Here is a 13,583-nt window from a genome sequence, read left to right as displayed (position 1 = left end):
GTCAATCGGTCTTTCCAGTGGATTGACGCTCGAAACACACAAAGAATTTCCCGGGGAGCCTCAAACGTCCGCCGCCCGCCCGGCTCGGACATCGCCAAGTTCTTTTCCTTCATCATTATTATTATTATTATTTGTTGTTGTTGTTTTTTTGTCTTCCGGAACAATCCGTCTGCGACTCGCACGTCGTAACGAGCGAGAGATATCCAGTGGCAGCTCGACATCCAAGAAAAAGAGACTTGTTGCGTACAGGGGGTCCGATAAATGTCACCTCAACCCCCCTCCCCCCACACACACACCCCCCTCCAACGACTTTCAAGTATTATTCAAATTTTTTTTTTAAACAACAGCAAAAGTTAGCAAATCTACTATTTTTAATCTAATCTACTTTACTATTCTACAACCTGGCGCTAAATCAGCATCCAGAGCAAAAGATCGCCCCTTATACTACGATGCCGATTCTTTTTTACTTTTTTTTTTTTTAAATACATTATTTCCATTTTCTTTTTAATTGTACTTACAGTAGGCCACTGGATATTGATTTAATGTTTTTTTTCTTCTTTTTTTTTACTACGAGTAAATTGTAATACTTGCAGCTACAAGGTATGAGTTTTTTAAATATATATTTATATATTTATATATTTATATTCTTTTAAAAAGCGTTTAGTCCTTTGGTCCCTATTTCCTAAGGAATGATGCATGTAAATTATCCTGGATTCTCCTCCTCTTCTTCCTCTTTTCTTCTTCTTTTCTTCTTCATCTGTTTTTCTTCTTCTTCTTCTCCTCGTTTCTTCTTTGATCCAGAGCTTGCCCTGTCACAGAGCACAACACCTGTGTAGGCACAAAAACCAAAATGGCAGCAGGCTGGTGTGTGTGTTTGTGTGTTTGTGTGTGTGTGTGTGTGTGTGTGTGTGTGCATGTCAGTACTTGAGTTGGCATTTGCACGTATTTATACATGTACAAAGTTTTTTTCTTTTTTTTGTCATTTTTTTTTTTTAAGTGTAGCATCTTTAAACGTGTGTGTGTGTGTGTTCCTTGTGTGTTTATCTATATCTTGTGTCAATATGCATGCTTTGAGCATAATGAGTCTATAAAGGTTGTTTTTTTCTTCTTCTTCTTCTTCCTCCCATCATGTCTAAAAAACAGCAGCAAAAAAGTTGGTCTCTGCAAAATATCTTTTTTTCTTTTCTTCCACAGACGCCAAAAAGCAAAACAGGGGAAAAAAAGTCATTTGCGAAGAAAGACGAGAAAAAAGAAGAAAAAAAGAAGGTAAACAAAACAACAACTCTGGGATCCCTCTCTCGGTCCCCCAGCCTCTTTCAGCGGGTCTCCAGCCGGATCAAGGGGCCACCCTTCCTTCATGATATGTAGCAGAGCAAGAAGTCTTTGTACTTTTACTGCACTTGTGGAAATAAGGTGTTGTGGCCCTTCATCCTGTGTCAGAGAGAGAGAGAGAGAGATGGAGGAGGAGGGGAGAGAAGAAGAGAACAAGGAGAGTAGATTCAGTGAGGCTGACATGCTCCGGTTTGCCGGCTCCTGGTTATCACACAGACTGACAGGCACAGCCAACAGCATGGGAAACAGACTGGGGGGTGGGGTGGGGGGGCGCGTCAATAAAAAAAACACAGAAATAAGTGGGCTGGAGGTGGGCTTGGAGATTTGTGTTTGAACCGTACATGGAACAGACGTCCACGGCGTGACGGCACTAATGCAAGAAGAAAAAATAAATAAAAATGCACGAATGCAAGAAGAAAAAATAAATAAAAATGCACTAATTCAAGAAACATTTAAAAATAAATATGCTCTAATGCATGAAAAATTTTTAAAAAATGCACTAATGCAAGAAAAAATTAATATAAATGAGCTAATGCAAGAAAAACAAGGCCACATTTAAACCGACTCCATCCCAGAAATACAGCTGAATGTTGTGAATATTCTTGTTAATCCGTTGTAACTATCGGAAGAACGTGAAGAAAAACAAGATGAGAAGAAAAAAAAAAAATCGATGGAGGTCCAATATGATAAAAAAAGGAGGACATATTGGAACAAATGGCCTCTAATTATAAAACCCATGAAAAGCCAAAAAAGCGAGAGCGTCTGGCATCCGGCCGCCGCATTGTGTCACCCAAATACGTCTGTGAGAGATCGACTTTTACGGCCTATCATCTCTAATATGTTGTGATGTGGGTGAAGAAAGGCTACGAGGGGAAAAAAAAACCTCACAGCGAATCACTCTCTGGGGAGCGAACATGAAAGGCTCCGACTTTGTTCTACCTCTTCCATTCCTGTAAATGAGCTTGTTACCATTTCATTATGGATCCCTCTCTTCTCCTTCTTCTTCTTCCCGGCGCCATTAGCAGCACAAAGCACTCACGGACAGACACGATTTACAGACGCCCTCTTTAGCGTTACAGAGCGTATATATATAGAGCAACACGCGGCGCCTTTAAAACACACGCGAGTAAAAACAGATTCTTTCGAGTCTTTCACCGTCACAACACTAAGACTTTTTATTCTTCGGCCCTCCCACCACGCCGCCGCCCACTCAGACGCCTTCATGAAGAGACGCCTGGAAGCGAAGAGGAGCGGTTGACGCCGGAGAGACCTCCGTCCCTTCGAGCTCAGCGGCTCGGAGGGAGAGCGCCCCCTGCAGGGCGGTACGAGTTCGACGAGAAGGACCGACTCCCATCGGGGGCTCGGCCCATCGAAGGGAGAGGACCTCTCGCGACTGTCGGCTGCTCCGCTAAGCCAGCGAGTCGTAATCATCTCAGATACGAGCCAAGAAATTATAATTCTATCCCCAAAAGACAACAACAGGCAGCAGTAAAAACTTCTCCAGGTATTTAGTATTTATTATATTTCGGTCGACGGCCGCGCGGCGGTCATGTTTTGGCCGCGTTGGGTTCTGCAGCTCGTAATTGGTTTGCACCCTCATGAATAAATACATGGGAAGTGATGCTCGTGTTGGGGAAAACAAAAACAATCTTGCAGAAGTGACCCCCCCCCCCCCCCCCATCCACCGAGGCGTGGAGCGTCAACATCTGCACGTCCGGGGCGGACGGCGGACATTTAATTGTCCACGCACACACACACAGGGTCGTCTCACGCCATAATATATACATATATACATATAAATATATACATATATATAAATATATACATATATACAGGCACGTGCCCAGATAGAGCCCTCGTGGTGCTCAAGCTCCTCCCCTTTTGCCCTGGATGAGAAACGTGCCCTTTTTGCTGGAGCCCACTTTTTTTCTTCATTAATAAGTATTTAAGAATAAAAAATAGTCTCTGTCATCAAGTCCTCCCAAATGTGTTTGGATATCTGTCGGGGCATTTTTTGGAGTTCTTGTGAGAATTTCGCCCCGACATGCTCTGCAGCGCTCACGAGCCGCACCCCCGCCGCGCCCCTCCCTCCTCCTCCTCCTCCTCCGCGCAGTGCTCCTCGCGCCACCAAACGGCTGCACCTCCTTCTCCTCTGACCCGCAGCATCAGACCAACAGGTCATGAGTCATGACGGTGTTTGTCCCCTGACGTTTTTTGGTGATAAATGAACCACAACTGAAAATATTACATCACAACTGGTCCGACGTTTCCTAAAAAAAATAAACAAACACAAATTCCCGAAATCCGTGATTTCAAAGCCTAGTCCAGCTGTTTACTGACGTCATGTTTGAGAGAGATATATATATATATATATATAAATAGAGAGAGAGAGAGAGATCTGTTATATAAATGCCATTTAGACAATTTTGATAGTATGTTGAATTTATTAATTCATTTTATAAATGTCACAATAATTCACAGCTAGAACAGAGCAGCTAAACTATGCTAACAATAGCTCTCGGTGTCATGCTATCCATGTGCCACATTGTTTGATGTGGTATGTTTCTTTTTGTTTTGTCTGTTCCAGTTTTACAAAGATCAATCTTGTTTGAGTAATTGCAGAGGGTGAAAAGAGTAAACGCAAGAAAACAACAACACTTGTAATAGCTTCTTACGAACCAAGAGTGATGTCATGCTGGGAAATATCAGATTGAGGCCTTATAACGTTTTTACAGAAGTTTGATATTTCCCGGCATGACCGAACGGTCGAGGTTAGACGTTGTTTATTATATGGCATTTTTGACTCCTATTATTTTGTAAATGAAAATAAATTGTAATTGTTAATAGAAAACATGTCATTTTGTTCAACTCTCATGTCTTCTCACGACACAATGTGTTTCAAGTGTTGCTAGCAACCAACTCCTTAACTTGGAAAAATCATTTTGGCGATGGGTGCCCTTTTTTTTGGTTTGAGCACCTGCCCCCCAAAATGTCTGTGCACGTGCCTGCATATATACATATAAATATATAGATATATACATATAAATATATACATATATATACATATACTGAACAGCTGTCAATCAAAAGGGAGAAAAAGCTAATTTTTTGGGGTGAAAATTCAGATTTTCGTATAAACATTTTTTTTTGCTGGGAATTATTATAATTGTTTAAAATATACCCTTGATGTGAATGTGAAAAATAAATAAGCGAGGTAGAAAATACAGGACATCCATATACATCCCCCCCCCCCCCCCGCACAAGAGAAACATCAAAGGCACACGGGGCAATAGCACAAAGGGTCAAAGGTCACTTCCAGTAATAATCCACCAGCCAACCACACTGTTACGTAACAGGTGCTCGCCAAGAGAGGCGCCGGTTCACTGCACGCCACATTGTGAATACACAACACAGTAAAGATGAAGAGGGGGGGGGGGGGTGGAAAGAGATGGAGGTCAGAGAGGTCACTCAACGCCACGCCATGCAACGCAATTCACATTCCCACCACACAACGCCATCCCAAAGACAACGACAGCATGGGGTCAACTTACAGCGGCGGGGCGGGAACCTGGCCTCGGGGACGGGGGGGTTGTGGGGGGAGGAGGGGGGGAGGAGGATGAAGGGGCGTGGCTATAGCGGAGAAAGGCCACCTCCCACTGCGAATGGCCGTGTCGAGGTTGCCAGGTTTGGAGGGGAGATGCAAAAAGAAGGAAAGAAAGAGTGGGATTTTCTTTTTCCTCAAGTCAAGATTTCAAAAAACAAAAAACAAAACTACCTTTTCCATATTTATGCCACAGGCTCACTTATTGACGACTTAAATCAAATGAAGTTATTACGTTGATGACCGTAACAAAGAGAAAAGGAAAAGGTGGAGAAGTAGAACAGGAATGGGACGGACAATCCTCCACAAGGCGTCTTGTGCCCCAACACTTGCAGGTTAAAAGGTTGAGTTGATGTTTTTATATTCTCCAAAATAAAATAACCCTAAAGGCAAAAAAGAAAAATGCATATTCCAGAAACGTGTCTACAGTAATTGGATTTGCCTCGCAGTGTTCGCCGCGAGGGTCCGTGAGGGTGGCCGTACACAGGCAGCGCTGCAGCTTCCTCCTCTTCTTCCTCTTCATTTTTTTTGCATTAAGTTTATCTTTTAAGACACAGAACGCAATTTGGGAGCAGCGGGGCTCCGGAGACGGAGAGCGCCGTCTGATCGGGTTTTTAATTCAACTTCAAAAAGCAGGAAATCAGTCGGCGTTGGAAGAACAGAAAGGGAGGGAAGCTTCTGGATTCATCGACATGTTGAAGTTGTTTTTTTTTTACCTCAGGAACACAAAAATAATTCATCGTTCAAAATGCCATCAAAGCTTTTCATCGTCGCGAGAAAATTAAACGGTTGAACTTGAACTTCTTTCGCTGGAGAACTTTCACAATAAAAGGCGACACGCGGACGTAAAAACATCCACGGGTTATTTAAAGTTATACTATACTGTGATACTGTATACTGTGGGATAAAGTTATACTATATCCCTTGATTTTTGTTTTCTAAACCGGGAAGTGTTTCTCTTTGTTTAATGCGTTCATCAAATTGCTCTTGGTTTCAACAGAAGTGGTGTAGTAACGCAAGAAAACACGCACAGAGATAGAAGGAGGACATGAAAACACACTCTCACACTCACACACACACACACACTTACACACACACACACTTCGTGATAAAGTGACAGAATGTTATTGCGGGAAGTATTTGTACTCTGAGACGTTCTGAGTACATCTCAATGACCGCCCTGTCACTCACAGCGGCTGCGAGGAGATTTTCCATTTGTCCCTCATTGATGCGCCACAGTAAATAAATAAAATAAATCCAAGCTCTCAACCCCCCTCCTCCTCCCCCCTCCTCCCCTCCTCTTCCCCCTCCTCCTCTTTTTTTGAGGGTGTCGGCTTTGAAAAGCCTCTCTTCAATTTGCAGGACGCGCCCCCCCCCCCTCCCCCCCATTCAAACGCCATCAGGCAAGCGATGAATGGAGCATCTATCCCAGCTTCCACGAATGCCTCCGCGTTGGCTTTTAAAGAGTCAACAGCTAAAACAAAACAAACGGTATTAACGTGTTTTATTATTTACGGGGGGATTATAATCCAGGCGTATGCTACGTCCTAATGAAAAGTCGAGCATGCATCTGTGTTATGTTTCCCTGGCGGCTGCACTTTGAAACAGATGGGCGATGATTCTGTGAATCAAGTCTTTTATTGAAGGATGGCGCCACTTTAAGGAAACCTTCTCTTTTTATTTGTATTATTTTGGATAAAAGCTCTTAGTTTTTTAAGGTCCCAAATAAGGAACTGTTAGATATTGAAGGCATCTGTAAACAGATATAATACCAGCAAACATTGGGAACCATACTTCTGAAAGGTCTCAGATATAATAAAAAACAGCCATTAATATAAAACAAACAGCATATATATTTCTATATATATTTATATATATATACATATATATTAATACATATATATATTTAGATATATGTATATATATATTTATTTAGATATATGTATCTATTGAATATATATATATATATTTATAAATGTATATATTTATACATATAACTATTCCTTGTTGAATATATTTATTTATATACATTTATATATATATATATTTAAATAAATTAATATATATATGTTGGTATATATATAAATATAGATATTTATATTTGTATCCATATATACATATACATATATATGTATATATACATATATAAATATAAATAAATATATATATATATATGTTGGTATACATATATATGTTGGTATACATATAGACATATATATATATATATTTATATATATATATATGTTGCCATAATTCCCAACTACTCCACAGTGGATTAGTGTATATTTTAACTAACAATTGTTCAGTATTAAATGAGCTCTTCTGGATATGTAAACACTGGCATATTTTGCTAACACATTTAAAAAATACACGTTTGAATTGGAATTTCAATGGGTGTTAAACATCTAATTTGTCGCTGTGTATATTTTCTTTTTAATTATTTTTAATACACGGTCAAAGTTAGAATGTAAGAATTGGCAAACAATAAATGAGAGATTATGATAATGGATGTGTCTGTTTGGTGAAGCATCACTTTAACTCACCAAATGGTGCTGAGTGGCGTTGGCGGCCATTACACAAGCCAGGCTGAGTGAGTGCTTTTCCATTAAGCCTCTTTTTGTTGATTTTATTTATGTGAGCACAAACTTTTCTTTCAACCATTTGTTTACTCGTCATGCTCATCGGTAGACTTGTGAGAAGTTGTTTTTACTATAAATCGGCTTTTTTCAGAATTTGGGGCTTAACGACAGGGTAATTATGCACAGTTGGGTATTGATGACGTCATGAATTTTCACTTGAGCGTCCAGGCATGAGTACAACTGAGATGTTAAACCCAAGAAGAAATTAAAACAATTTAGTGGAGCAGGAAACCAAAACCTCTCAAAAACTGTCAAAACCAACCAAAACCTACCGAAACCTATCGAAACATATCAAAACCTATCATAACCTGTCAAAACCTATCACTACCTGACCACACCTATCAAAACCTACCGAAACCTATCGAAACCTGTCACAACCTACCACTGCCTGACAACACCTATCGAAACCTATCAAAACCTATCACAACCTGTCAAAACCTATCAAAACCTATCACTGCCTGTCAACACCTATTAAAACCTACCGAAACCTATCAACACCTATCGAAACCTGTCAAAACCTATCACCGCCTGTCAACAACTATTAAAACCTACCGAAACCTATCAACACCTATCGAAATCTGTCACAACCTGTCAAAACCTATCACCGCCTGTTAAAACCTATTGAAACCGATTAAAATCTATCGAAACCTATCAAAACCTATTGAAACCTATCAAAACATAACACCACCTGTTAAAACCTATCGAAACCTATCAAACCTACCGAAACCTATCAACCTATCAACCTATCAAACCTATCGAAACCTATCAACCTATCAAACCTATCAAACCTATCGAAACCTATCCACCTATTGAAACCTATTGAAACCTATCAAACCTATCGAAACCTATCCACCTATTGAAACCTATTGAAACCTATCAAACCTATCAACCTATCAACCTATCAAAACATAACACCACCTGTTAAAACCTATCGAAACCTATCAAACCTACCGAAACCTATCAACCTATCAACCTATCGACACCTATCAACCTATCAACCTATCAACCTATCAACCTATCGAAACCTATCAACCTATCAACCTATCAACCTATCGAAACCTATCAACCAATTGAAACCTATTTGAAACCTATCAAAACCTAACGCCACCTGTTAAAACCTATCGAAAACTATCAACCTATCGAAACCTAGCAACCTATTAAAACCTATCAAAACCTGTCAAAACCTAACACCGCCTGTCAAAACCCACCGAAACCTGCATGTCACAACCCGTCAAAACCTGTCAAAACCTAACACCGCCTGTCAAAACCTAGCGAAACCTATTAAAACCTATTAAAACCTATCAACACCTGTCGAAACCTATCGAAACCTGTGAAAACCTATCAAACCCAGAACCTGTCACAGGCCGGTTTCGTGAAGAAGGCCCGCCTCGTCTTTGGGCCCTGGTGCCTTTGTACTGGTTCCCCTAGGTGATCACATTAGATAATTAACTAGGCAGTTCATTGCATGTTGTAGTTCTCTTAGTCATTTATGTAGATTTGGTGGTAAGAGTGGAGAGTTAGTGTCTCCTGGTTTTATTTCGTTAAGCTCTCAGTTCTTAACGGTCGAATACAACTCTGTTAAAACAAGTTAAATCCTACAAAGAGGTGTGTTTTTGTGTTGTTCTTTAAGCTTTTCTTTCTCCTTTCCCTTTATACTGTGTTCTTAAAATCCTGTCTGGTTCATTTGTGAAATAAAAATAAATATATATATTTTTTTAAAACAATTTTTGTTACCTTAATTGATATTATTTTGCATGATGAACCTGAGATTTGAGCCAATGGACTCTCAGACATTCATTTCTACTGCAGCAACAGGTGGCTTTGGTTGAGAACAGGCACGGCAGGGTGTGTTGCATCATGGGTGTTTCTATACCTGGGTATGGACAGCAGACGGGTCAGTAAGGTCGGTTGGCATCCTTTGGCCGCTTTAGCTGCACCTTCAGCCTCTTCATGCCTATCTGAAAGCCGTTCATGGCCTGGATTGCGGCCTGAGCACTGGACGGGTTATCAAAACTCACAAAGCCTGAGACAAGAACAACAGAGCGGGAGAGAGAGATGGGGAACAGAAAAGAAAAGAAAGGAGCAACACATGAGGGGAGAGATGAGAGAGAGGGGGAAGAGACGGGCGAGATGAAAGAAGAGAAGAAGACCCTTTTAACTCTCAACAATGACACAACAATAGCTCTTTGTCTTCTCTTTTTCTTCCAGGGGATTAATTGAAAAATCTTTCGAATAAAAAAAAAAGATTACATGAAATACCACGAAGGCTAATAACACAGATATAAAAAAATATATAACAAAATAAAACAAAGAAGAGCTGTTAGGAAGAGCCGCCAGTTTAAGTTTAAATAAATAAATAAACACATGAAAAGGTGTTCAAAGAGTCTCATGTCTGTACGTGTTACCTGGCGTCGGAGCTGTGTAAGAGTGACAGGTTCTGTGAGTGTGTGTGTGTTGTCATGCGTGTGTGTGTGTGTGAGCTCGTATCTGAGTGAAGGAGTAAAGGTCACGGGAGGTCGTGTCGAGATGCCGGGAGCAAGGTGTGCAGAACGGAGTCGCTCTGAGTTATCGCCGGGGCGTCGAGGCGGAATGAGCCGCCGGCTTTCCACACCGGGACTTCCTCCGCCTGCTCTTATCAGACACCTCCGTGATTGACGGCCCCCCCAAATCCCCCCCCCCCCGCCTGCCAGCTGATTTGATCACACCGCTACAGGTCCAATTTAATTTTGGGGGGGGGGGGGAAGGCAGGCTTTTGTCAGCGCGGGGTGAGATAAGGTTGCTCTGCTTTTACAAACCCTTTAAACAAACTGAGCCGGGAAGGGCCTGTCAGCTGGCAGTGATCCCCCTCCCCCCCTCCCACACACACACACACTATCACTGGCTTTTAACGAATCTCCATACCTCACATTTACACCCACATGCCAAAAAAAATGAAAAAAGGAGATAGGAGGCTAGGGGTCAAAGTGCTGAAGGAGAGAGGACGCAGGCTGCACTGCAAACTTTAGGTACTGGTATCCACTATACATTTAACATTTATTAAAAAAAAGTCAATTTATGTGAACATGCTTCCAGGTTTTAGGAGTTTTCTTCTAGACGAAGTAATCGGCCCCTCAAGAGGGGGGGGGGGGGTATGGCTCTCACAGCAGCCAATAGCAGAACGTCTGCATGCTTTGTGACGTCGTGCATCTTTAATAAAACACGTGTGAGTTGTGACATTATTGCGTGACACCATGAGTAACATAGAAGTGAAATGTATGGTTTGTAACATGGGAGAAAATGTAAATCTAAATTTGCCAAAATGCAGGGAAAATGTTCACATATTTTAATATGATTTGTGAGAGTTTTAAACTTTTCAACTGCCTCATTCCAAACATATAATCATCCTGGAATTGATTGTTTTCAATTCGGACCAACATTTTTTATATTTTTTCTGTGTGCCATCTTCATTTACTGTTACCCAGTAACATATATACTGATATGTACACATCTGAATAAAAGTAAAACATTTTAAAAAGGTCAAAATGTAAAAATGGTTAAAATAGCCCTAGTGGTTGCGGAGATACAGCCTTTTTAGTTTGGGTATATAATTTCCGGAGCAGAGGCCTAAAAGAAAAGCTTGATGCTTAAAGGTTAAAGAGGTCAAGGACCAGGTCTCACATCGCCCTAAAACAAGGAGACACCATGCATTGAGGTCTCTGTGGTCCAGAGGTTCTGTAGGTTTTAACTCGTGTTGATTGGAGATTTTTTGGCTTTAAACTATTTAAAAGGATTAAATTAACTCAGGATATCCGGATTTAAATGAACATGCACATTTAATTAAAAACAACAAAACAGGGAATGGACAAAAAAGCGTACATCGTGTTTTTTCGTTAAAGTAACTTTATGCAAATTACATCTCAGCTGCATGTTTATGTTTTATATTATTTCAAAAAAATATATAATTAGGCTTTCTCCAGGTGTTTGAGTGTTATTTCATTTTCAGAAAACAACATTTTTAAAATTAATTTTCAAGCTAAATCCAGATAATTCCACTTAACGAGGTTAAACCTTCAATTACTTTTAAAAGTCAACGTTGAGGGAGTAAAATGTTGGATTATAGAGTTATTAATGTTGTATCCATATAGTATTAAAGTTATATCAATAGAGTATTAATGTTATATCCATAGAGAATTAATGTTATATCCATTGAGTATTAATGTTATATCCATAGAGTATCAATTTGATATCCATAGTTATGGCTATAATAAACACATGGAGCCCCTCAATATACATACATTATATATAATAGAGTATTAATGTTATATCTATAGAGTATTAATGTTATATATCATAGAGTATTAATGTTATATCCATAGAGTATTAATGTTATATCTATCGAGTATTAATGTTATGTCCATAGAGTATTAATGTTATATCCATAGAGTATTCATGTTATATCTATAAAGTATTAATGTTATATCTATCGAGTATTACTGTTATATACATAGAGTATTGATGTTATATATCATAGAGTATTAATGTTATATCCATAGAGTATTAATGTTATATCTATAGAGTATTAATGTTATATCTATAGAGTATTAATGTTATATCCATAGAGTATTAATGTTATATCTATAGAGTATTAATGTTATATCTGTAGAGTATTAATGTTATATCTATCGTGTATTACTGTTATATACATAGATTATTGATGTTATATATCATAGAGTATTAATGTTATATCCATAGAGTATTAATGTTATATCTAAAGAGTATTAATGTTATATCTATAGAGTATTAATTGTATATATATATCTATATCTATAGAGTATTAATGTTATATCTATCGAGTATTACTGTTATATACATAGAGTATTGATGTTATATATCATAGAGTATTAATGTTATATCCATAGAGTATTAATGTTATATCTATAGAGTATTAATGTTATATCTAAAGAGTATTAATGTTATATCCATAGAGTATTAATGTTATATCTATAGAGTATTAATTGTATATATATATCTATATCTATAGAGTATTAATGTTATATCTATCAAGTATTACTGTTATATACATAGAGTATTGATGTTATATATCATAGAGTATTTATGTTATATCCATAGAGTATTTATGGTATATCCATAGAGTATTAATGTTATATCTATAGAGTATTAATGTTATATATCATAGAGTATTAATGTTATATCCATAGAGTATTAATGTTATATCTATCGAGTATTAATGTTATATCCATAGAGTATTAATGTTATATCCATAGAGTATTAATGTTATATCTATAGAGTATTAATGTTATATCCATAGAGTATTAATGTTATATCTATAGAGTATTAATGTTATATCTATAGAGTATTAATTGTATATATATATATATCTATATCTATCGAGTATTATGGTTATATACATAGAGTTCTGGCCATAGAGCTCCTCAACAAACTAGTAACTCGGTGCTGCAGAAAGGGTATTTTCTTCATTTCACCTGCACTAGTAAGTGTTTAATATCACAGCATGTCACATATTCAAATCCATTTCATCGCCAAAGCAAATATATGTATTCCAAAGTAAGCAGACATCTCTCTGACTTGACAGCGCTGCGTCCCTCAAGAGCACACGCTCCGAGTCCTGCTCCAGAAACACGTCTTTTATCAGAACGTGATGACCTTTCATCGTATTCAAATCTCAGAGCTTCTCTGTCAACACTGTGAAAAGAGAAGGGAAAATGTAGTTCACCTGAGCTGCAGAGCAATGGATATGCCAGGTACGCAGACATGTTGTTGTTGAGACTCACAGGAATAAATGTCTTTTATTTAAATGCATATAAAAAAGAGCATTATGACACATTTTGTATGTAAGACATGGCTTTTTAAAAGAAAGTAGTTCGAGTTAACTTTTGCATTAGATTTTTAAGTTATGCTATATTTAGATGATTAATTTGGCAATTTTGCTTTTTATTTTTTAATTAGAAGAAGATAAAAAAAAAGAGGATTATCTAAATTAGTGTATGGAA

General features: G+C 38.5%; 1 protein-coding gene across 1 annotated transcript in view; it reads right to left on the bottom strand.

The window, feature by feature from the left end:
* Window positions 1–550: 550 nt before the first annotated feature.
* Window positions 551–13,583, bottom strand: part of celf6 (CUGBP Elav-like family member 6) — a 218,465-nt gene continuing 205,432 nt past the window's right edge. Inside the window, exons 12-13 of the mRNA XM_056412358.1 lie at window positions 9,446–9,595; window positions 551–1,431 (exon numbers count right to left, since the gene is read on the bottom strand). Coding sequence (XP_056268333.1) covers window positions 9,468–9,595 — 128 coding nt within the window. The 3' untranslated portion in view covers window positions 551–1,431; window positions 9,446–9,467. The remainder of the gene's footprint in view (window positions 1,432–9,445; window positions 9,596–13,583) is intronic.

Source organism: Pseudoliparis swirei, chromosome 4 (assembly GCF_029220125.1).
Source record: "Pseudoliparis swirei isolate HS2019 ecotype Mariana Trench chromosome 4, NWPU_hadal_v1, whole genome shotgun sequence".
In the NCBI taxonomy this organism is placed as follows: domain Eukaryota; kingdom Metazoa; phylum Chordata; class Actinopteri; order Perciformes; family Liparidae; genus Pseudoliparis; species Pseudoliparis swirei.
The sequence above is the reverse complement of the archived record's forward strand: the minus strand, read 5'-3'. Positions and strand labels throughout refer to the sequence as shown.